Source organism: Falco punctatus, assembly GCF_963210335.1.
Source record: "Falco punctatus genome assembly, chromosome: 5".
NCBI classification, from domain to species: Eukaryota; Metazoa; Chordata; class Aves; order Falconiformes; family Falconidae; genus Falco; species Falco punctatus.
Genome location: NC_137584.1, coordinates 46,713,941 through 46,739,957, shown reverse-complemented (window position 1 = coordinate 46,739,957; position 26,017 = coordinate 46,713,941). Strand labels below are relative to the sequence as shown.

Genomic DNA, 26,017 nt, shown 5'->3' with positions numbered 1-26,017 from the left:
TCCCAGAAGTCAATGTTAGGTGATCACTTCTAGTTCAGTGATACTTACATATATATAAAAAACTATATATGTATCTATGTATATATATTCTAAAGCACTTACTCATTTCCATCCTAGTAACATTTTGTGAAAGAACACCAAGGAACTTGAATCATAGGAAAACCACCGTAGATTTGGAGGAAAACTCTGTGACATTTGCTTCAAAGGCTTCTTTTAAAGTAATTGTTGGGAAGAGTTTTGTCCTGTGTAGTTGCAGGTCCTGCCCTCAAACTCATTGATCATTAGCCTTGAATGAGTTGGAATAGCCTCATGGGAGCTCCTGCCCTTTCCCTTTCCCGTGTCTTCTTTTTATTTCTTGGGATAGAAAATGCACCACTGATCTCTCTGTGTCACTTGGCACCAGATGGCACCATTTCTTTACCTTCGAATTACAGCATTTATGCTATTATGTAATGTAACGTAATGTTATATGTGTTGCTCATTTTCTAGCCTGTTACAAAAGTTAGTATCAATGCAGAGCAGTTTGCTTAAACACTTCTGGGTTTTTTAGTACTGATTTAATAATGCTACTATTTTCTATTCAAATGTTCTGGAACAGCAAATGCAGGCAAGTGACTTCAGCCGTTACAGGGTAATGATGCTGCAGGGAGAAATGAATTAAAAATGGGGTTAGCATCTGCATTTGAACAAGTTCAGTAGCTAGGAGGCTTCTCAATGTCTGCAGGAAGACAGCAGCTTTACTCTTGCAATGTTAGAATAGAGCAGAGTGGACAGGTTTCATACTTGCAAGCTTTCCGCATTTAGGGGTAAGGAGTTTTGAAAGACTGAGAGATGCATATTTTTGTCTCATATTTTGTCTTCTAAATACCCGTGGAAAATACAGCATAAAAGGGATATATTGAACGCTATATTATTGTGCTGTTTCAAAAAGCAAGTCTGTCAAGATATTTGAGTGTTATTAATTTAAGAAAACATCAATTACCAGGTTCCCTGTTGAAGCCTGCCCGAACAAGAACTTAAAGGGACATTTGTAGTAGCTATATTTAGAACTAAAATAAGAGGAAGAACGTAGAAGAAAAGGATACCCTGATTTGTAGGAAGCTTGTATTACGGTGCATATATGTAACTAGTTACACTCTGGAACTGTGTTTACTGAATTGTGTTTTTTTAGTCTTTCAGTTAAGAACATGGGCAAGTATCTCCATACTTGTGAATTATTTTAATGGATAATACAGTACCTCATAGGATATTGCTTTTATAAGTCACTTTATTTTTTTCACAATCATATTTTTGCCTCCTTTTCTTTTTCTTTGTTTTCAGTTGAGAAAGGTATGTTAGGTACTCAGTGCATTGGACAATAATGTCACAAATGTTATTGTATCTTGGTAACATTGATGGAGTTAAATCAGTATATTGAATGACAATAATTTCCTACGGGACCTCAGAGATGTCATTCATTGAGCATTAGTGAATGAGTGGTACTTGCCAAACAGAGCAGATAACTATTCCAGCTGCTAGACATTGAAGTTATGGCTTCATTTGATTGCGGTTTGGTTTTCAATTGATCTAGTTGATGTTTTATACTAAAGACTTTGTTTAAGGCTTCGAGCTCCAAGAGAGCTCCTTTTGTTGCTGGTATGACAGTGACCAGGTATCACTGAAACCCAGGCAGTAAAACGTCATCCTCAGTCTTTGTGCTGCTTCCATTTCTAACTTTGTGTTTCTTTCTGACTTTACTGCACTGTGATTTTAAGGAAATGGTTTCCTGAAAATGTTACACAACCAAAAAATATGTTTTCATGTTACCAGCCTGAAGCAGTAATCTTAATTACTTTTTAAAATATATTGTAATTATTTATTATTATAGCTACTCAGTCTTGCAACTTCTGTTGCTGTTTTTCCTTGAAAATTTGTAATTGTTGAAGAAATAAAAGCAGATATAAAAACAAAGCAGAAACATATTCGAATGAATAATCACTGATTTAGCAGGCAAGCTTATACAAATGCTGTTTTCACTTTATAGATCAAAATTCTATCATGTTATGGAGCCTCTAGGGAGACAGGAACAATAACTTTGGCAGAAATGTGAAAATCTTCCACCATTTTTTTATTTTAAGTGTATTAATTTAAAGCTTTGAAACTGGACAGTGAACTGGGCAGCAGTACAGGGTAGGAGAGGAGATAAGTCAGTTTCTAAGGCTATTGTTTTCCGTCTTTCTTCTCTGATTAAACTTAAACTTATGATGGTGTTTGGCCATGCAGATAGACCGTCTCATGGCCATAAAAACCAATACTTTAAAAAAAACCCGTGCTTTAGGTCAGACTCCCCAGCTTTTTTTAAGAAAGTTTAGTACGGAGTGCAGCTCAGCTTTAACTCTGAAGACTGACACAAAACCAAAATAAGATTAAAATACAGTTTATCCAAACATTGCAAAAAGCAATCCAGCCTGCATTTAATCTTATTATGTGACTGTTCCTATCACATTTGATCTTGTTAGACCCTGTGAGTTATTGTTTGAACAATTCATTCTTTCTGGCGAGCGCTGAATGGGCTTTTTTTTACAGCTGCGGTTACCGCATGACCTCATTTCCATGGCACGCTCCGTGCAGAGGAGCTTCGTCTTCCTCAGAGAAATGGAAATAGGACAGGGAAGAAAAATAGGACAGGAAGAGGGAGAGACGTTGCCCTTTGCAGCAGCCTAGAGCCCACAGACTGTGTCAGGCTCAGGCTGGGTGCAGGCGCGCCTTGTCCCGCCCTCCCCTCCGCAATGCACAGCGCTCTCCGCAGGCAGCGCTTTCCGGCGCGGCCCCAGCGCGCCGCGCTCTGCGGTGTGGCCCGGCGCAGCCCGCCCCTTCCCTCCGCGGGCTGCAGGCTGGTGCGGTGCCCGGGGGCAGCGCTGGGATGGGCCTGGCTGGGCCCGCCGGGGAGAGCGCGCCTTTGCCACGAAAGCTGAAATGCTGCGGCGCCTGTGGCCTTTATGGGCAGGCTCTGCATTAGGGGAAAAAATATGTTTCCTCAGGAGCTGGCTCAGAAGATCAAAGGATACCAGGAGCAAATTGCTTCCTTGAATTCGAAGTGCAAGATGCTGACAATGAAAGCAAAACATGCCACCATGCTGCTGACAGTGACAGAAGTGGAGGGGCTTTCAGAGGGAATGGAGGAGCTGGATTCAGACCTGCTTCCAGCACACCCCACTCACCCCTCGGTGGTTATGGTAAGGAATGCATTACTCTCCATACAGCTTAGCCGAGCTGCTTGCTGCTGCAGTGCTGCCATGCTCCTGTGTAGCAAATTGCTGCAGCTCACAGCTATATTTTGCTTTTGAAATGGCTGAAGTGTGGCAAATCAAACAAGTTGCAGCTTCCCCTTACTGTATTTTGCTTTATATGGGTTTTCAAGATTGTTGATAAAGGATGAAGTAATTTAACAGACGAACAGCGGAAGTTGTCTGTAACAGGATGCAAATAAAGTGCTTTTTTGTGGCTGTCAGCATGCAAGAGCAAACGCTAAGAAACTACTGAATTGCAGTAATAAGATAAAACCAGAATAAATATTATCTTGCAGTGTGTAGGGTTTACACACCATGTTTTTAAATCTCTTAAGATGTTGATGTGATAATTGACATTATGCTGCTATATTCTCAGATGGGAGTGTTGGAAATGAAAGCTGGCAAAGTACTGCCATAGGCCTCACATTTGGATTACTCTGCTTTTGTTTGTTTCTGTCTGGGTCTCATTACAAACATACTGCTGGTGCTGTTGGGATCTGAGTCAAAATAGAGTGCAGATTTCAGGATTTATCACTGTATAACAGCATTGGGGAAGCAAGAAGAGTATGTTGCTACTGTATTCTGTGTATTCTATATTTCAAGTCTATTCCATGCTGTTCTAACCAGGCCTGGATACTGAGGCCAATGCAGCGTTATTTTGTGGCTCTCCATAGTACTTACATATGAAACAATGATTGTATTAGAAGACGTTTAGGCAAACTCTATTTGTTACTATTAAGTTGCTTGCTATACATTTTCTTTTAAATTCATTAGGGTACACGAGAGCGTGTTCATACTGAAGTATGACAAGTAAATGAGACTATTGATTCAATCAGATTTTTAAACTGGTAAATGTAAAAGCATGAAAAGGACTAAATAATGTCATGGTAGTTCTGGCCATGTTTGTGTTTCTTGTTTTGATATCAGTATAAGTCAAACCTAAGCTGAGGTAACTGATTTTCTTCCTGTGCTCTGGGGTTGCTTTTCCTGTGGCAGATGACTGCTGGTCGCTGTCACACGCTGCTCTCCCCTGTCACTGAGGAGTCTGGGGAGGAGGGAACCAACAGTGAGATTTCTTCTCCACCTGCCTGTCGCTCTCCCTCACCTGTGGCTAATACAGATGCTTCTGTTAACCAGGTACCTCCCTCTTGGCATTCGTTCTACTTTTATCTCAGACATGCACGATTCCATTCCACAGATGGTTTATTTAATCCTCTGGAAAAATATTTACATATAGCTCCAAGGAACTGAGGCTTAACTTCTAACCTAACTGAACCTTCGGGTTGTAGTTCAAAATGGATACAGACACTGACTTCTGATTCAAAAATGTATAAATCTGGTTTTACAGCTATTCACTGTTCTTAAAAATAAATTTTAAGTGACAATTACAAAGCTCTTCCATGTGACTACTATTTTCCATTTATAACTTAATTTTCTCAGTAGTACTCAATGGAATTTTGCATCCTGAGAAAATATGCAGTTTTGTGCCCCCCTTAATAAAACATTGCATTATGTCCATATATGTCTGTCTTACCGTACATTGTAGTGTTGAAGTCACTATCTGATACTTTCTACTTAATACCATTTCAAGTATTAACTTTCATGTATTTTTTTCCCCATGTGGTGTTCATTCCATACTTTCCATGACAGTCCATTTTAAGTGCTAGTGAGGTAGATCAGTGAAATCACTGAAGTTAGATTTTTAAATCAAAACTGGGGGCTCTTCCACTTTTAATGGGAGGAAGTGTGCATCAGCATTCATTAAAAAAGCAAGCAGTGAACCAGCATGCTGAGCATCATGCATGTGAATGCACACATAAAATCTTTAGAAGTTATAGAAGTTTAGAAATGAGCCTTAGGAGTAGTCACCACCTCACTGAGCTCATCATGTTGTGGGTTTTGTGGTTGTTTCCTTGGTTTTGCATTTGTGACTGCTTCCAAAATCGACTGCTGCAGACTTCAAGGGTAGAGTGTGTTGCGTTGCATTGCTGAGTAAAATTAGGGAAGTCTGAACAAGATGTCCGTTGATTCCTTCCACTGATTTCAAGGATGCATATGTTGCTATAGAAGTTGCTAAGTATAAGTGATTTATATTCATGAGCTGATGTGAGAAAGAATACTAAGGTGAGATAGTAAGAATGGTGACAAAATCTTCAACAGCTCTATAAAAATTTTATATAATGCATTATAAGGATTTTTCTGGTGTTCCATCATTTCAGATAATCAGAACTTTCCCAGTAAAATTTACTTATAGTTGAAAAGCAGCTATACATTTCAGCACAAAAATCTCATGACAATGTTAATCGGTGAAAAAGGATGAAGAGCAGCTTGCTTCCTAATAAACAAGACCAATGTCAGTTCATTACATTTCTCTGAAAATGTAAAACCAAGCTAACAACTCCAGTAACTAATAATAAGGAAACCCCAGTGAAGGTGCTGTTGTACCATGAACTGACACTAAAATGCAGGTTTTAGAACATGTGATTTACTAGGACAAAATTGAACAAAAAAAAATGATGTCTTTCATGTAGCAGAAGATCTTAAATTTGATCTTTAAAATATCATAAAATTGATGGTGTTATAATAATCTAAAAAAATTACAGATGAAGGTTTCTTCAGTGTGGTTAATGTTGAAACAAACTGCATGTACTAAACAGTAGGCGGAAGAACATTCCAAAATGCAGTGGTTTACTTACAAAATACTTAGGTTCATACTCAGATGAGACTAAAACTAAAGAAGCTATGAAACTACCAGTGCTGATCACGATGAGTGCCCAGGGAGACTTCAGGAAAGAAGGTTGGTTAAGAAAATATATGCTAGAGATTAGTGAATTAGAAGCTTAAATGTAAGTTAAAAATATTTTGTATTCAATGAGACTCAGCAAAACTGATTTCAAAATATTTTGGTTTAAAAAGTAGCCAGTGTTCAGAGAAATAAATTCTCACAGGAAAATCATCTGCAAAGTACCAGAAAAACATGTGAACAGGAACTCTAGGAAAAAATCTAAAAGCTCTTAGGAAGTAAGGGTTGAGGAGGGAAAGGCTGGGTGTTAAGACTGTTTTTAAATTAATCCCTAATAATCTTTATACGGTCTTTCATCAGGGTTTCATAGTATCTCTTAATAGTGAAATGCAGTTAGTCTGAATTCAGACATCTGTGCACTATTTTTACATCACTAACAGGTAATGATAATATAAAACCAGTGCCAACGACATATTAGTGAAAATACTGGCTCTACGTATTGAAATAGATTAAAATAACTATAAATACAAGAACATGAGAGTTCTAGCACTAGTATAAATTAACAGTTGCCCAGGTTGTTTGTTTTATACTGGAACTCCTCTAAAAACAATGTGATGGTGGGAAATATAAAAATGTTAATTTTAAGAAGACTGAGGAATTTCATAGTATATAATATTTTGGCAATAGATAACAGTCCTTCAGTTTATTCTGATATATATATCATATATATATGATATATAGAAAATAACAGTTTATTCTGATATATAGCAAAATCAGACACTTCATCTGTGCTGTAGTACTGAAGAAGAATCCTTTGGGGCTAAAACTTCTCAAGATACAGTTGATTAAAATTTGGCACATTTTTTAAAACTTGTTTTCCAGATACACAATGCAGAGCAGTTGAACTGGAAAACCTGAAGTGTTGACACAAAGCCTTGAAGGCCACAGCTAATTGTGTAATTCAAGTCTTCAGCACTGGGTTGCTGTCAATATCTTTCTATCTTCTTCTTCTACACAGCCTACTTAATCATTCTTTTTCCTTCCCTTATGAAAACCCATCTAGGGTGCAACAGTCCTTGTTAAATATCTTCTGGAATCTAAATGCACCCTTTGCCCCTACATCCTATTGAGTGCTGTTCATTGGCTAATTTTCATAAAAATGTGCATTAGATGTTAGGGCGTTTATAGGGGCAACAAAATCTGTTACTTCTAAGAACATTTGGATTCGTACCACCATCATATGAAAGCTCTGCCAAAAAAACCCTGCAATGTTATATGCTCCAGAAAGTAGCTGAAAAGATGGGGAAGGATTGCTTTTCCCTCTCTGTAATAGCAAGTCCTTTATTCTGGAAACCTTGATTAAGAAGTCTCAAAAGCACAGCTTTTTTGTTGGCCTTGAGAGAGGACTAGCTAAGGGATGGAGAGTAGCTGCAGACAAAATGAGAAGTTGCCTGCACTGGTGCAATTTTTCGCTGCAGCTTGGAAAGATGGCTTGTGATCAGAGAAAAAATCCTGAAATTGCAGTACTGAGTGCTGTGCTAGGCTGTTACTTATTTCCTGTTGGCTCTTTTGACATTATGAGCGCTTTCATCATTAAATTTTTCAAGATTCCCAATTATTGCCTTTGAAAGAATTACCTTCTTTGACACTTTCGGTCAGTGTGATGGGAGTAACCTGGCTTCAATGCTTTTCCAGAGCTTGTTTGGTTTTGTTCACATATGGTATTAGATAACGTATTGAAATAGCATTGGGAAATAAAGATTCTGCTCCAAATCAGGATCCTAATTATACTCTGAGCTCTGATACTTCAGAAGCAGTATGGTTTAGTACCTAAACAGAATTGCAGAATGGTTGAGGTTGACAGGGATGTCTGGAGGTCGCCTGGTCCAACCCCCTTCCTCAGGTTGGGCCACATACAACAGGTTGTCCAGGACTATATGCAGGTGACTTTTGAGTATGTCCAGGGATGAAGACTCCAAAACTTTCCTGGGCAGCTTGTCCCAGTGCTCAGTCATTCCCCCACAGTAAAAAAATCTTTCCTGATATTCAGAGGGAACCTCCTGTGTTTCAGTTGTGCATGTTACCTCATGTTCTGTCACAGGACACCACAAAAAGATCCTGGCTGTACCTTCTTTGCACCTTTCCTTCAGGTATAGAATAGAATCATAGAATCATTTAGTTTGGAAAGGACCTTTAAGATCAAGTCCAGCCATTAACCTAGCACTGCCAAGTCCACCACTAAACCATGTCCCTAAGTGCCACATCTGCGGGTCTTTTAAATGCCTCCAGGGATGGTGACTCAGCCACCTTCCTGGGCAGCCTGTTCCAATGCTTGACAACATTCTTGGTGAAGGCATTTTTCCTAATATCCACTATAAACCTCCCCTGGCACAACTTGAGGCCATTTCCTCTTGTCCCATCACTTGTTACTCAGGAGAAGAGACCAACACCCACCTCACTACAGCCTCCTGTCAAGCGGCTGTAGAGAGTGACAAGGTCCCCCCTGAGCCTCCTTTTCTCCAGGCTAAACACCCCCAGCTCCCTCAGCCGCTCCCCATCAGACTTGTGCTCCAGACCCTTCCCCAGCTCCGTTGCCCGTCTCTGGACACGCTCCAGCACCTCAGTGTCTGCCTTGCAGTGAGGGCCCCAACCTGAACACAGGGTTCCAGGTGCGGCCTCACCGGTGCCGGGTACAGGGGGGCGATCACTGCCCTCGTCCTGCTGGCCACACTGCTTCTGACACCAGCCAGGACGCCGTTGGCCGCCTTGGCCACCTGGGCACACTGCTGGCTCATGTTCATGGCTGTCACCCAGCACCCCCAGGCCCTTTCCCACCAGGCCCTTTCCAGCCGCTCTGCCCCAGCCTGTAGCGCTGTGTGGGGCTGGTGTGACCCAGGTGCAGGACCCGGCACTGAGCCCTGTTGAACCTCATGCAGTTGGCTGGGCCCATCCAGCCTGTCCAGGTCCCTCTGCAGAGCCCTCCTGCCCTCAAGCAGATCAACACTCCCACACAACTTAGTGTCATCTGCAAACTTCTTGAGAGTGCACTCCATCCCCTTGTGCAGATCATGGATAAAGATACTGAACAGAAATGACCCCAATACTGAGCCCTGGGGAACATTATTTGTGACCGGTTGCCAACATGATTTAACTCCATTCACCACCACTCTTTGGGAATTTGTATCTATACACATTTAACGTTTGCAGTACAGCAAATGGTCTGCAGTCTGTTTGGTAGACACAGCTCTGTAAGCTGCCAACCAAAAGGCACTTAGTTTTCTCTCAGTCACGTGGCTCAACATGCTGAATTTTCCTCCTGATCATACAGGGTCAGGAAAGAAGAAATTTGAAATGATTGGAGGAGGATTTTCTAAGTACACTTTTCAGTAGTTTATAAGCAACTTTTCATGCAAATATTGTGATAACTCATAGAGCTGCCTGAAAGGAGGGCTTGGTCCAACCTAACAGAAATCACTGGAAAATCTTTTACTAATTTCACGGGCAGCAAAAATGTGTCTTAAAAATTCCATCACGAGCATTTACAAATTCAGAATTATTGAGGAAACTGGACAACAGCTGCTGTGTTGCTTGGTCTGGAGCATAGCTCACCAAGTGAGGCTACGAAGTCAGAAGAAGGAAGACTGCAGAATTTTTCACCATCTAAATAGGTGTGGTTACGGTAACAGTCACACATGGTTTCAGTTTTCAATAATCCTTGTCATCAAATCTGCTTTCTTGACTTCAGTGTAGATACTGTGCATGTTTCCTTACTTTTACATTTTCTATAGACCTTTTTCATTGTCCACCTGCAATAGTTGAAGGAATTCCCGTACACCAAGTATAGAAATTTTGCTGAGAAACAGTTCTGTCCTGCATTTTCAACAGTAATTTGAACATTTGCCAATTTTCCTTAGCATGTTTGGTCTCTTCTCCCACTGTCTTTTCTAAGTTCAGAGTACCCGTTTGTTTGAAGGCTTACTATAAGCTAGTGCTTCATATTCTTTCTTACATCATTGACTAGTCCTTCAGCATATTCTTTTTTGGTTCTTCTGTTGCCTTCTCTGTGCTAGTGTTTGTTAGAGTGATCTATTTTGTCATCTACAGTACCATAACCCACTGTCTGTTGTGGTGGGTTTCCCCCATGTGTAGTTGTGATGATGCTGCAACAACACTCCCACTTGGACCACTCCCCTCATGTTTTTCCATGTCTGTCTAGGGTTGCCTCCTGTACCTCCGAGCTAATATGAACATGAAAAATTTGCATCCACAATCTTCATTATAGTGAAGCTCCAAACCATACTCAGTGTACTACTAATAAATACTTATTTATTGTGTTACTCAGAGTTTTCCTGGTGATTTTTCACTTGTGGGTTTTATTTTCATGGATATATGCAATAGGGCAGTATGTGGGGTGTGAGGTGGGGGGTGTTTACGCAGTGTAATTTGTTTAGAAAGTGCAATAATGTGCTTCATGCTTGTAGGACATTGCTTATTACCAGGCCTTATCTGCTGAACAGTTGCAGACAGAAGCTGCTAAAATTCAACCCAGCACTTCAGCCTCCCAGGAGTTTTATGAACCAGGCTTAGAGTCAGCTGCTAGTGCCAAATTAGATGATTTGCAGCGTTCTTGGGAAACTCTGAAAAATGTGGTAAGTCTTCATCTGGAGGGTTCAAAATAATCAGCTAGATTGTAAGGAATAAGATGTAAAGAACTGGCTTAGCTAATATTCTTCTCCACAATTCTTGGTTTTCAGGTGGTAACAAGAATAAGTTAGTTGTGATGGGATATTATCTTTGTTCTTTGTTCGATAGCCTGTGCAGGGTAGACCTCCATTAAGAAAAAAATCAGGTCATTAATGCTGATAATTACCTTCAGAAACATTGGCTGTTGTCAGACTATATTCCATAACCTAACAGGGAAGTCCACTTATGCCAGATGAGTTGGCAAAAAAGACCCAAGAATCCAGTTTCTCCAAATACTGAGCCAACTTAACGCATTTTCGCATAGTAGTGCAGTGTAATCTTTCAGTGATGTATGAAAATGGTCAAAGTTTTGATCATATGCTATAAATTTTAATTCTTTTGTGGCATAGTAAGAACTGTGTTTCTAGCAAATAGTGTACATCCATATGTTTCAGTGCATAAGATCTAAAAAAAGGCATGAGAATGTGCCTAGGTTTTCCCTGCTTATTAGACTCCATTTTTTGCAGTCACAGAACCTAGAATTTGGCTGATGATGTTTAAATAGATAGATATTTTTAATATTACAGAATCATAGAATCATTCAGGTTGGAAAAGACTTTTGAAATCATCAAGGCCAACTGTTGAATGGATATTTTGTTTTTATGATTTATACTTTTTAAAACTTTAATCAAATTTTTGGTTTTAATCTCGTAAGCCTAGGGAAGTACGAAGATGACCTCGTAAGCCTAGGGACATATGAAGAAAAAGCAGATTCTGTGTCAGAGGTCAGAATGTATATTTTCCATTCCTCTTCAGATCAGTGAAAAGCAGCGCACACTCTATGAAGCCCTTGAGCGTCAACAGAAATATCAGGACACACTCCAGTCTATATCCACAAAAATGGAGACTATTGAGATCAAACTAAATGAAAGTCTGGAATCAGCCAAAAGCCCGGAGAGCCAGATGGCCGAACATCAGGTAGAAACTTAACATGTGAGAAACAGAGGGAGGGCATGCGTTATCTGTGTATCTTTAGTTCCCTTTTTTTAGATAGTAGTGTTCTTCATGGCTGGATGACTCAAAAACATGTATTAGTTGTATGAACCTTCTCTGTTAACTGTGTCTTGCCTTTCTGGACTTCCTGCTGTTCTAAAGATGGTGTAATGGGGATTCTTTTAAGAAGTAGCCTTTTAAGAAAGTAAAATAGACCATAAGAGTTTGTCCTGGCAAAATTTTCACCAAAATCTTTTTTTCAAGATTGCATTCAGTGGCACCTATTCATGCTGTTCTTCAGCATCAGTGCTACTAGTGTATATCGACTATGTATAATGTTTCTGTGTTTACTAAGATCATAACCGATACTGATGCATTGTAAATTGATCTAAATACAATCTTTGCCTTGTTAAACAAAATAAACAAAATAAACCAAAAGACACAAAAAATTGCCTCTCAAGGGAAGTCTTGAGAAATGATGCTCTGAATAATAAAAGAATACTTTATCAAGTAACCAATCTTGACACGTGTCCAAGTTGTAATCCTCTAAGCCTTCTATCTGATAGCTTGAAACTATCTGGTGGGGCCAGTTCTCATTTCAGTAGGAGCTCCATGACCTGAAAAGTGTAACATTTGGCTTTTGCAGTACTGTCTGATGTGCTGTGCATCTGATGTGTATGTATTATCAGACATGAAGGTAAAGCATCTTCTGTAAGGTATTGGTAATCATTTTGTAGGTATCTTGGAAACTTATTTATAGGATGAGAATGATAGGAGGAACTTTTACACCATGGAGTTAATCTCGATGTTTTCATATATTGCTCTATGTTCTTTTCCAGTTAATAAGTTTTAGGCTGGAAGCTAATTAATTTCCCTGTTTCTCTCACCGCACACTCGCTTAACTAACATTATCTTCACTGTATGTACTAGAATACCCTGCAGAAAATTTGATGGAAGAATAAATCTGTATGCATAATGTTTTCAAAAGAATTCCGTCTCATGATACATTTGAAATTTAAGATAAGTAATGAAATCAGTTTTTCAGTTATCAGATGCATGATCCTAGCTTAAGCATCTAAAAGCAGGACTCAGTCCTTCCGAATTCTGACTCTACCAAACCAGCAGTGATATACAGTACTCTGCGTTCATCATGCTCCCTTGAGACAGTCATCTTGAAATTTGTGTTAAACCTGTGCTTTCTGAGGTACTTTCTTCTCACTCATAAATGAAATGAATACTTTCTCTGCTCTCATTTCTAAATAGGCTTTGATGGATGAGATTTTAATGTTACAAGAAGAAATCACTGAGCTTCAGACATCATTAGCCCAGGAGCTAGTTTCAGAACCACTGGATGCAGAAGCTGCTGATCAGCTGGCATTGCAGTCCACTCTCACAGTCTTGGCAGAACGAATGGCCACTATTCGAATGAAGGCATCAGGAAAACGACAACTATTAGAGGTACAAGAAAAAAACATTTGGATCACATTCCAGATTTTGAGAGCCACTTTTGGCAGACCTGTACTTTCAACAAAGTCCATAGTCACCACTGAATGCTAATAATTTAAAAAGTAATTTCAGTTCTGCTCATTTCTCAGAATTCCTTTGGCTAATAACTTACGTTCTTTTCTAGCAAGACCCTCATCTGATGCTAGGTGATAACTAACCAGAAGGAACTTGGAAACACACTGTAGGTGTCATATTTTGGGGTTTTTTAATATCCACAAGAAGAAGTAATGAAGTGCAGGTATTAAAAGTCATGTTATCTGCAGTAAACTTTTGAAGAGTCACATGTCCAAACTGGGAGACCAGAGGAGAAAGCTTAAAACAAGAAATAACACCTCTTCCAAACTGTTGCATTGTTGTCTGCACTCATCTTCCCAGTGATTCACATGCAAACTTTTATTATGGAAGACGCACCCCTTTATTTCTTTGTCTACCAGCTTTACCAAAAATCCTTTAATACAAAGGTGATTTACATACAGGAATGTTGTGTATCTTATACAGGTGGGAAAATGCAGTCGTGCTAAAGCTGGCTACAGTTTGACTACTTTGAACACTGCAGGGCAGCTTTACTGCTGTACTACTAAGAACTGCAGCAGTGAATTCACAAAGACAGCAACTGCTGCCTTCATAATTTCCAGCATCAATTGATTCTGAAAGACTGAATGAGACTGGCCCTATGGATCTAAACCATGGTACTTAGTTGCTGACTGGGGTTAAACCATGACAGTGGGTCACAGGGAAGTCCCAGGGTACATCAGCTGCATTAGTTCTGTGCAGTCACCTGAAATAGTGAATAGGTCCTTAGAAAATGTCTTTGTTATTCATAAAAAATAACACTTAAGTTTTTCCTTTTTAGAACAAAAATAACTTTTACTTAAAAGGGAGTGGAAGTAGATCTTACTGTTTATAGCTTGCACCCTGTAAAGGATCTTACAAACTTCTTGATAATATGTAGGAGGGGATGTTAACTAGTAATTTCAAGATAACGCATGAATCAAATATACTACTCTTAACTACGGTTAGGATTCCGACAGTTGCTTTGATACAATAGCACAAGTATGCCCCAATAATCCTGGCTAAGAAATAATGTGTAGTATGTAGGCAATATTCAGTAATTTTACCTGTGCCCTTTATAGCTCTGATTTCACAGATAAAATCTTCCAGAACACTGCAGGGCTGTAAATGTAGAAATACAGATAGAACAGGTAATGAAAGCGTTTTGTTGTAGAGGGTGTGGGCTGGTAGTACTGTTCTTTCTATGGACCTAATTTAAATAACTAGAGCTTGAGAGCTTTGTTCAGCTCTAGATTTTTGAGACACTTAACTATCATTGTTCACTAAATTATTCTAACATGTAATTAGTAATTTTCCCTTTAAAATTCAGAAAAGCTGTGCAACCACTTTCCTGTGAGGGATTTGCCCTGCACATACTGGTCTGATTTTCCTTGTAGAAGTGTGGTAGGTTGAACCTGGCCAGCAGCCAAACACCCACCCTCACTCCCCTCTCCTGTGGGATGGGGAAAAAATAGAAGGCAAGCAAAAACAGTCATGGATTGAGATAATGACAGCTTAATAAAGTAAGGAAAAGCTGTGCATGCAAGCAAAGGAAAATGAGGAACTTAGTCACTACTTCCCCATCAGCAGGCAGATGTTTAGCCACTTGCATGGAAAGCAGGGTCTCAGCACACGTGACAGTTGCTTGGTAAGGCAAATACCATAACCGCAGATGCCCCCCTCTCCCCTCCTTTCTCTGAGCTTTTGTTGCTGAGCATGATCTCATATGGTATGGAATATCACTTCAATCAGTTTAGGTCAGCTGTCCTGGCTGTGTCCTTTTCCAGCTTTTTGCCCACCCTCAGCCTACTGGACTTGGTGAGGCGCAGTTGGAAAGAAAGCCTTAATGCTGTACAAGCACTGTTCAGCAATAGCCAAACCACTGCTATGTATCAGCACAGTTTTAGCCATGGTTGCAAAGCACAGCACTGTATGGACTGCGATGAAGTTAACTACATCCCAGCCAGATCTAGTAGTCTTTTTTTTCCCTTGTTCCATACCATTTGCAGCATGCTTAGGTTCCACATTGTCTGATACATCTAAGTATCATCCTCTGGCCATCCCATTCTACCTGTTTCTTATTTCTGAAATCCCCTCTGCTCTTTCTAGAGCTCTGTATCTCTCTTGTACTGGGAAGCCCAGAACTGGATGCAGCGTTCCTGGTATGGACTCACCAGTGTTATGTAGAGGGGAAGGATAACCCTCAAACTGCTGACAACACTCCTTCTAATGCAGCCTGGGATACCATTAGCCTTTGCCACAGGGGCCCATTGCTGGCTCGTGTTCAATTTAGTATCCACCAGGACCCCCCCAGGTCCTTTTCTGCCAAGCTGCTTTCCAGCAGATTGGCCTCCAGCATATATACTGGCGCCTGGGATTGTTGCTCCCCAGGGGCGGGACTTCATAGTTCCCTTTGTTCAGCTTCATGAGGTTCCTGTCAGGGTCCATCTGGATGGCAGCACAACCCTCTGGTGTTTCAGCCATTCCTCCCATTTCATGTCATCCGTAAATATGCTGAGGCTTGTTACTGGTCTCTCACTAGACTTTGGGCCACTGATCACCAGCCTTTGGGTCCAGGTGTTCAGCCAGTTTTCAAATTCATATGGAACTACTAAAGAGTGAGCAAGCCTTGCTGATCATTCCCTGTCTGTTAAATGGATGGACCAGCTGACGGATGGCCCAGGGAGTCTGTGTTACTGCGGTGCCCTTGCTGCAGCAGCCATTGGAGCTTAGTGTCCTTCCACACCCCACAGCCCAGGAATCCTCTGAGAGGCCAGACAATATAGGCAGCTCTTCAGTCTTCTCTTCACCCATGGTGGCTGCACCGAAGGTCCACTGGTTCTTTTGTTGGGTCCTTGAAATACCCTCTCGCACCTCTTTTGAGAGACAATAAGGCTAACAGCCTGCTGCTGTCAAAAAAGGCAAAGCTGCTGTCCTTTCCGTGCAGCCCACTCCCAGCTTGGTGGTCCCACGCATCTTTCTCCCTAAGCAAACAGTGCTGTGCTAGCTGAGCAATCTGAATCGGAGGTGGGGGGGAACCCAAAGGAGAGCAGCAAGAGGAGGCAGAAAAGGCCTTATCTTTAGAGGCTGTAATAGCAAAGATCTAGTGAAGGAAGTAGAAATACAGTGACTGAACTGAAACAGAATTTCAGTCACCAGAAAAGCATGGTCATCGATTCAAAACAATATTTTGTAAGGGTTTCCAACACGAAAGGCAGGGCTTATTATGGCATAAATACTATATAGAAGTTGTGAGAGACAGAGAGGGAAAAATTTTTAAAAGTGATGGTTGTGATGCATTTCCTTTAAAAAACAAAATGCAATTTATACCTCTAGGAAAAACTGAATGAGCAGCTGGAAGAACAGCGGCAAGAGCAGGCTCTTCAAAGGTACCGTTGTGAAGCTGATGAGCTTGACCACTGGCTACTCAATACCCGAGCAACGCTGGACACTGCTCTGGTTACTGCTGAGGAACCTATGGACATGGAAGCACAGCTGGTAGACTGTCAGGTAAAATTGCCAGTCCTGTAACATTGAGATGATCAGGCTGGACATAGCTTCATCTGAACGAATTGACAAATACGGAGCGTTAATATTAAGACCTTTACTGAGTGGGATGTGCGAACATGTTAGTGGGGAAGAAGTTTCTGAGCTCATTAGCACCTCATACATGCTCAGTTAGCGTCATCCGTGAATTGTGAAATAAAATATAGCCTGTTCCTCATTACTTTAATTAAAGACTAAAAACAGTGCTTTAGGCAGCAGATGTAAACGTAGCAGTAGGAAAACAAGATATCCTGACTGGAAGACCGCTGGAAGCTCCGCAACTTTCAGAGAGCATTTTGGTTTCGTTTAAAGGCCTAATACTTGCTTCACTTGCAGTTTTTGCTCCACTCAAGCTAGTCGTTGAACAGCTCACTTGATAGGTATGAAAACACCTGCAGTATACTTTCCTACTCCTCCTTTTCCAGCTGAATAACACACTTGCATTAGTAGTGGTGGCTGGGGCAGTGTAGTGCTTTCTTCACAAGTAATCCCTACATACATTCAAAATTGAAGTATAATAATGAGTAGTAACTGTTTTTATGAATATAATATTATTCAACCCAGAATACCAAAACAACTGAGGGAAAACATTTTGTTACAATAGGAGTAATTGCATATACTTTTCCTAACAAGGCTTGGATCAGTCATAACATCCAGGTTCTCAAATTAATTGGGATCTTCCATTTTTAAATGAGAGTTTAGAACTGTACGTTCATTATAATTAAAATTACAAGATAGACAATAGACAAATGGACAGAATATCCCTTTTCAAGCTGAAGAATGAGTATCTGGAGTATTTTATGTTAAATGGGAGTTAAGTTTCGTGTAAGTCTGATGAATTCAACATCTAGTTAAATTTCCACTGACACTGCTTCATTATTGGAATTTTCAGTCTGCTCGGTCTCAGGTGTTCTCTCATCACCCATCCTTGGAAGCTGTTTTGTTGTATATGGTTAAACCCTGTGAACTTAAACAAAGCAGCAATTTTTTTTTAATACAATCTTTAGGAAACTCAAGAAGAACAGTTAACTTTGTGGAAAAGTTAATACTGCTGTTCTTTTGCTGGTTCTTAAAAAATTAACATGGTATGTCTTATATAAAGTCCTATATTTTTTCCATTTTTTAGAGACTTTGCCATTTTATCCTGCACTCATTCCTTTAGGAGAAATATTTGTATGTTTTCAGTTGATAGTTCCTGTGGAAACAAAAACGTGCTGTCAGAATAGAATTGTAGGTGCTTTGAGTTTTGAAGATGAAAATATGCACTGTCTGTAATACATGAACAGTTAATAGAATGTCAGGAAAGTAGCTTTTGAGAATAAACATGCCAGAGATTTGTCACTTTAAGTCTCTCTTTAGACTAAAGAGGATTATACAGAAATCCTTAAGTCCGTCATGCACCAATCAGAAAGAGCAAATAGTGAGAAGAGAAGCTTACTAATGCAACTGGAGCAACATATAGCAGGAGGTAGGAAGCACTTCACTAAGTGTACATGAAAGAAGAGGAAAGAAGTAACTAGCTGCGTGCTCTGTTCCTTGTCATTATGGATGTCAGTCTAGCATCTTAGCCATCCTTACCTTTTATGTGAAAATAAAGGGAATCTCCTCTAGAACAAATCCTTTGTTTCAAATAACTTTTTACTTTCTTATTTTGAAAAAGGTTGCAAACAGAAATGGCAAATGCAAACATTTGCAAGCATATTCCTAAGGACTCTGAAAGGGACTGGAAGGCAAAGCAGTGATAATCTGACTTGCCCTTAGCTTGGCAGAGGGTGAGGTAGGCCACAGGTCGTCTTGCCAGAAAGAGTGACAGATGCTGGAAAAATGTATGAATTCGGTTCTTTGTTTTTGCTGCTGCAGAACATGCTGGTTGAAATAGAGCAGAAGGTGGTAGCCTTGTCAGAGTTGTCCGTGCACAACGAGAATTTGCTTATGGAGGGGAAAGCTCACACGAAGGATGAGGCAGAGCAGCTGGCTGTGAAGCTCAGGACACTGAAGGGCAGCCTTCTGGAGCTGCAGAGAGTGCTCCACGACAAACAGATCAACATTCAGGTAAGTGGTTTTTCCAGCTGGCTTCATGGTGGACAGGAGTTCGAGGGATTTCATAGCAGTTTTATGCAACTAGGGAAAGGAGTAAAAGTATTTTACTGATTTAGTTTGAGCTATTCATCTTTAGTTAGTAAATGGAATTACATTCTAAAATAAAGAACTGCCTAGCAAGATTTAGCTTGTTGTTTTCACTTTTTTTTCATTGTACCATTTCATGATGAAACTCGAACTTCACTATCTTCACTGAAAGGACAATGATGAAGTAGATACATGATTAGCTTGGTCTGGATATACTCTCTTCAAGTTCTCAGTCCCTTTAGATTGCATGTGCTCTGGGGCAGGATCCCTCCCCCCGCAAAAGAAGCCTAAATACATGCTTTTCTCTGTACAGTGTGCACAACACAATGACGGATAACAGAAGGTAGTGAATTTTTTTTTAAATATGGCTAATACTTAGTGGCATCATTATGCCATATAAATAAAGATACATTTAACCTCAGTCTTGTCCTATTAGCAGCATTGGTCTGTTTATTGCCACTAGTTCATTTTATTTAACAGTTGGTTTTGGTCATTCTTTAGGTTAAACTAGCGTGTGGAGAACCGAATACATACAAGAAACCCAACCATGTAATGTGACTCTCTGGTTTTGAATTTGCTTGCCCTGCTGTGACTCTGCCCTGCCTTTCCTTTTACTTCTTTTCTGGGCTTTGCTGTGCAAATTAAACATGATAAGCTTCAAAGATTTCTAGCAGATTAAAGCCTACTGTGAGGTTAGCTTGAAAAGTCACTTGACATGCTAAGAACTATTTTTAGTCCAAAGCAACTGGATAACTACAAAACTTAACTTCACAAAAAACCCACAACAAACACACACACACAAAAAAAAAAAAAAAAACATGGAAAAACTCCAGGTATTTATTCCTGTTGCCTCTAAGATGAAGTAACTTTAATGTTATTCTTTATTTTAAATGTCATGCTTAGACAAGTGAAAAGTGTTGTCAACAGCATGTAGGCATACAATACTGTATTCTAATATATTACTTGTGAAACAAAAAAGCATCATGAACTGTTTTGCTTTATTTTAAAATATGCGTGCTGCATTTTAAAATGTGCTGCAATTTAAAATACAATGATGTGAATTAGTTTGAAGTTTTAAAACAGGTTCTTGGATACTTTTCTAATATCAAAAATAACAAAAACATAATTTGCAGACGTAGAATATGAATCAATTAAGATGCTACATGCATGCAAGACTTAAGTTTCATTATGAATTGCGAACCTTTTTTGGACTTCGCATATAGATTGTGGAAGAAAATAGGTATAGGCAGTATAACATCCTCAAATTTTTACTGAGCAATTCTTTTCAAATGAGAAAATCTACCGTGTCTTTTCACAAAGAGTCAGGCATAAAGTATTTCTTATGGATGCTCAGAGCATCAGATGCCCCAAAATACCTTAACTCTTTCCACTGCCATTATTAACCCTGAGAAACTTCACATGCTAACAGCACTGTTGCTCATGCATGCAAGAACCTCAGACATATACATGTCTATAGATGTACTGGTAACCTTGTAATTGCACAGAGGCATAGACTAACCTGCACCCAGAAGAGGAAGGGTCCTTCCAAGTTGCACTGCAAGACCAAGAACGTTTTAGACTAAGCTGTACTTTCCTTAAAGCAGTATTTCAGCATATGTGTTATTTATGTGGCACAAGGCTTTTTAGGAGTTGGTGTGAGATTCTGTGACTTCTTGCAGCAATTTCCATTTTCCTTCTAATTTTAATTAATGAATGTTCCTAATGATATGGAAACAGTGATTTGACCAGCTGTTTTATTCATGGAGTAAAGCAGTGAAACTTATCAGGAACATGCTGGATCAGGAGAGTTCCACACTACATTGATTCCAAATGTAACATTTTGCAAGCACTTTGAAAGATATACAAAACATTGCTTTATTACTGTTAACTACTAAATTCTGTGACTTGGGGGCGATAAATAGACTCCTTATAAAACAAAGAAGTAGAATGGATTCTGCAGTAAAAAACAGATAGTGTTTCTTTACTTTTTATTACAAAGTGTGTGTGTGTGAGGGATGACTTCAGTTCCACAAGAGAAATGTGCCCGATATAAGTTTTACAATTCTGAACTCCTTTGAAAGATCAATTTTATCACCATTTTCTTTAGGTTTTCCCAACTATTTCTATGCTGGAGTGGATAGTTCCCAAGAATGACTTCAAGCATTAATTTCCATGACTGTTTAAAGGAAATGTAATGCAGTTCCTTCAGACAAAATTCAAATAAAAATGGAAGTGCTTTTTTTAAACTTACACTCTCTGATTTGAGAATGATAAAATCTGGTTCACAAATAATTTTGATCTAAAAAGTGTGCACAGTAACGTATTTGCAAAACCTCATTGCATCCACAAATGCCACAATCCCTTTTACACTCTTTGGTATTGCAGGAACTATATGGTTATGCAAGTTTACTATATGTGTTAACTCCAAAATTGTAGCTTCTCAACCCTCTTTTCAGAGGAGACTCAAAATCTAACTGAAATCAATCAGCCTGCCCAAATGCAATGAACTGGATACTGTCCTCAAAAGGAATTTACAAGTTGAACAGCTATTATCCCTAGAGCATATAAAATGAAGCAGATTTTTTTTTTTTACAATTTACAGAAGTATTTTCTTTTTTTCTCATTTTTAATAGAAAAATTAGAATTCCAGACCCTCTTAATCCCTCACATAATATTTTCTTTGCCTAATCTGATACCCTATAATGACATTGTTCACACTCCAGCCACATCAGCTTTTATAGAAACTTGTTCCTATAAAGTATCACAGTTTACCTGCAAACTGAATCCTTAGTGAAACAAAGCTGTTTCATAGAGGAAGGGGTAATATGGTTCTTTCCAGCTGTAGATACCTGCTTGCTTTTTTTGCTCTTACAGCACAAAAAGCACAAACTACAGTCATTGTGTGCCTGCAAGTAATATTAAATAAATCTAGATAGGTGTGTAGATCTAAGTAGCCAGGCCTACAAGTCTGCTTTTAACATTAGGCCTAATGTGTTAAAATTCCTACATTTTAATACATTGGCTGCTAAAATAATTTAAATTTACAGCCAACATGGACTTCAGAAATCAAGAAGTTGCTAAAGCAGTTTTTGGAACTATTAAGGCATTTTCTCTTTTTTGCTCTGCTTACATAGAAAGCTTGTCTATTCACTCATGTTGGAAAAATTTAACGATAGAAGTATGAAGTGAAAGAACTGTTGCTTTTGCTGTTCTATTATAACATTCTGTGGTTTGGTCTCTCTTATGGTCCTTACTGTTTGTATCATATAATCTGCTGCTAACTGACTGTGTTTCTGACAACCATGGGTAGAGTTACATACTTATTGATAAGTAGATTTTGACCAGGATGACAACTAGCATTCTCTCATTTTTAGTTAGACAAGAAATTGGCTTTAATTAGACTAAAAACCTGGCAGCAGCAACCCATGGATTCCCATCATTGCCAGCTAAAGATGCACCCTCCTTCACAGATCAATGCTATTTTTTTAGGAGAAGCATGACAGTCTTCAGAAAGACATCACTCCACGGTCTCTGATCTCTGGTCTCTTACTCTGCTAAGTACAGTAGTGCATATTTATTGTTACATTTTTAGTGGTGCTTTCTTGCTAATAACCAATGACCAGTAGAAGTCAGCAATCTAAAAGTCATTGCTCACTTCAGAATTTATGTGAGCCAGCAGCTTGGGAGGTGGAAAGTGGCACTACCTGTGGTTCTGACTTACGAGCTGGACCTGCCAGTGCTCTAGCAATATAAGACATTTTGTAAAATCTGTATTTCCTTCTCTTAAAGCAGGGATCATTACAAGAAAAGGAGGAGAGTGATCTGGATTTTGTTTCCTCACAAAGCCCCAGTGTCCAAGAATGGCTGGCACAAGCAAGAACCACTCGCTCGCAGCAACAGCAGAGCACCCTGCAGCAACAGAAAGTCAGTGTTTTGCATTTCTTTTACTCCCGTGTTTCGATTGTGCTTACCACTGTAGCTGAGCCATTCTTGTTAGTATTTCCACTGAAATCTTCCTCGGTGCTTTTGCAATGGTGCATATGAGCTCACGGTTTTATATCTGTGACAGCCAGGCAGAGTAGAGGTCCTGGGTGACCATGGTCAGCTCAGTTAATCATTCCATTGTCCATTAGTAGAATTGAATTGAATCAACCCTTGAAGTTATTCCAAGGAGATGATGGTATTTGCTCAGAATAGTAATCAACATTGTCTTTATAGAAGCAAGGATACACAGATTGCAAGGTATATTGGGTTGTATGATACGCAGACATCCTCACTAGGTTAGGTTCCAGAAACTGCATGGCATTAGTCAAGTAGTTCAACAACCCAGTTTACGTACCCAATTTTTCTGTGTCCCTCAGTGGAGATTTTGCACTACTTTTGATGCTCAAGCCAGCCATATCAGAAATAGCTCAGCCATTGCATGACAGACAAAAACAATCTGTTTGAGGTTTGTTTTGGGTTTTGTAACTTGCTGTGCTAGGAGCTGGAACAAGAACTAGAAGAGCAGAAGAATCTACTTCGGTCAGTAGCATGCCGTGGAGAAGAAATCCTAACACAGCAAGGTGCTCCAGAAGGCCTGTGTACAAGGTGTGCTTTCATGTGTTCTTCTGTGAAGTAAATTTATGTAACTGTGCTTTGTCAACCTTACATCCCTCTTCTGCATATAATCCTCTAATTTTTTTTTTCCATTTTTATATTGCACCTAGGATACTGGAGTCCTGGCTTATAACTCAGAGGTCTGATAATATAGTTACACAAACTGTTTCATGCTAACAGATCACCTATCAAGCATCACATTAAAATTAGAAACTAGTAGGATTTATTAGACAAGCAGTGGATCAGTTAATATAGCTTCATGGTCCAGCATTGCTGTGTGAATCATAGCTGATCTCTAATACCTTGTCTGCCTTTGTCACTAGATCTTCCCAGATGAGATACTCATTGCTTAATTTTATTTTTCCTGCAGTTAGTAAATATTTTTCTTTTTGAGGCCTTGTGTATTTCAACTTGCATCTCTGGTCTATTTTCTTGCACACTTTCCCATTTTGGAGGAAAGTAGATGTCTGTAAAAGCCTCAGCTCTGACTGGGAGAGACTTCTGCCCTAGAGAAGGCAGAAGAAACCTACTGTCTTCTGCTGATGAGGACCTTCAGGGAGTGGGAAGCTCAGGGTCTAGGGAAGAGGAGGCCAGGGTGAACATTACCTGCTTGAGAATCAAGGAGCAGTCAATTGTTCAGTTAAAATACTTCCTTGATGTATCTCAGTAGTAGTGAGCATCTTTGTGGCTACTCCAGCATGCCAAAGTCTAGAACATGAAGGTAGTTCATGAAGGGGCAGAACCAAGACTTATGCATAGGGAATGTAAGCTATACTCAGTAGGTACTTTTCCTCAGCATTTGTGTTAATTCAATGTGATTTTCTATTATAATGCCAGAAAGTACCTATCTCCTTCTGTTTGAGGCTTCCTTCTGTCACATGATGTTATACTATAGAAACAAACACAAAAAAAAATCAAACAGAAAAAAACTGTTTACCAAAGCTAAACTCATAGTCTTGTACTGCATTAAAATGTCAGGGTATGTCTGGCATTTTGAGAGAGGAGGTCAGGAAGAAGTCAGATAAAATATTTTCTTTTGTGCTTTGAAGTAAAGCTTGTTTAAAGGTTACATTTCAATGTAGTGTATATTCAGTCAGGTTTGTTTTGGTTTTTTTTTTTACTTAATATGGGTACTTGCAACTCTGAACAGTTTCTTAGAAAGTGCATTTTATCCCATCTGGCAAGAACAACTCTCTGTTACAAACCAGCCTTTGTCTTACTATCCAAAAAAACCCCAAACCCAAGTCAAAGCTTTAAAAAGTACCACTTTAAATATAGTATTTCCTGACTGAAAGAGGAAATAAGCACCTTATGCAGTTGAACTTTTGTATTTGTTAAACCTTTATGCATCTTCCTGTTCAGTGAGAAACTTGATACACTTTCTGAGGAATTAGCCTTGGAAGGTGAGAAACCACCATCTGAAGAACAGATGAAGGTGAAATGGGAAAGCCTGAACCAGGAATTCAATACCAAGCAAAGACTGCTCCAAAAGGCTTTGGAACATGAACATCTGGTAGCTATTTTTAATTTCTCTTTGCATTTTCTCTATGAAAGCGGTTGTCACAACATGAGATACAGTATGTGCATAGTGGATGCGTTAAGATGATGTAGTTAATGCAAAGAATATGGAACAATTTACTTTTGTGAAATCTTTAAAAACTATTAAACAATGGCACTAGCATCACTCTTGTTCAAAGTAGTTTCAGTTGCACTACTATTCAGGTGAATAAACTAGAAAGGAAGAAAGGGCTCAGACAAAATTTTGAACTACTAATCTAACCCAGCGTAATTCTCTTAACAAATCATCCCTCTGGAATTGACCAGTACTCTGGTAACAACTTAGAGGAAAAACTGGTATTTTCAGTTTGAATTTAAGGGTTACATTCAATTCTTGATCTTAGTGGGTATGTGACAAAGAAGCAAGTGATTTCAGCCACAGAAATTTTACTGAAAGGAACAGGGGTTAATCAACTAAACCGGAGACATTTCAAGATCTATATTAACATACATCCTTCATTTTATTGTCAATGGACCCAGGCCCACTATTCTTTATGTTACACTACATTAAAATCATCTTCCAGAGTTCTTAATGTCTTGTATTTATTCAACAGTAATTAATAACTTTTCTGGTAAAACCAAGTCAGTGCTAATTCTGGCCACAGGCATTTATCCCGTACTTCTAGTAAACCTCTTGTTGAGCAATCTTCTATTCAAGATATTCATGACAGAACGATCGAGGGAGGATCATGAACATTGTTTGGTGGTATCCTCAGTCAGCAGTAGAATCTGTGTAGCTGAATTTTATGTCCTGTATATGGTAGAAGCATCCTAATTAGCAATTTTCTCTCAGCAGCTTTATAGCAGACCAAACAGACTGATACCTGGAATGCCTTTGTATAAGGAGGAAAGACAGGATGAAGATAAATCCTTAGTGTCACCAGTATTGGTTGAATTGAATCAGGCCCTTGAAGAGGTGTCATCTGAGGTAACATTTCAGTTG

General features: G+C 39.3%; 1 protein-coding gene across 20 annotated transcripts in view; it reads left to right on the top strand.

The window, feature by feature from the left end:
- SYNE1 (spectrin repeat containing nuclear envelope protein 1) overlaps positions 1-26,017 on the top strand; it is a 316,411-nt gene that overhangs the window by 205,827 nt on the left and 84,567 nt on the right. For 15 of the 20 annotated variants that reach the window (XM_080389669.1, XM_080389663.1, XM_080389667.1 and 12 more), the window contains 11 exons: positions 3,021-3,215; positions 4,266-4,406; positions 10,494-10,661; positions 11,512-11,673; positions 12,952-13,146; positions 16,582-16,755; positions 18,652-18,843; positions 22,708-22,842; positions 23,402-23,508; positions 24,880-25,030; positions 25,868-26,002. In XM_080389669.1, the coding sequence (XP_080245795.1) occupies positions 3,021-3,215; positions 4,266-4,406; positions 10,494-10,661; positions 11,512-11,673; positions 12,952-13,146; positions 16,582-16,755; positions 18,652-18,843; positions 22,708-22,842; positions 23,402-23,508; positions 24,880-25,030; positions 25,868-26,002 (1,755 nt within the window). The remainder of the gene's footprint in view (positions 1-3,020; positions 3,216-4,265; positions 4,407-10,493; positions 10,662-11,511; positions 11,674-12,951; positions 13,147-16,581; positions 16,756-18,651; positions 18,844-22,707; positions 22,843-23,401; positions 23,509-24,879; positions 25,031-25,867; positions 26,003-26,017) is intronic. The other 5 variants (XM_080389677.1, XM_080389676.1, XM_080389664.1 and 2 more) reach the window with 4 other exon arrangements.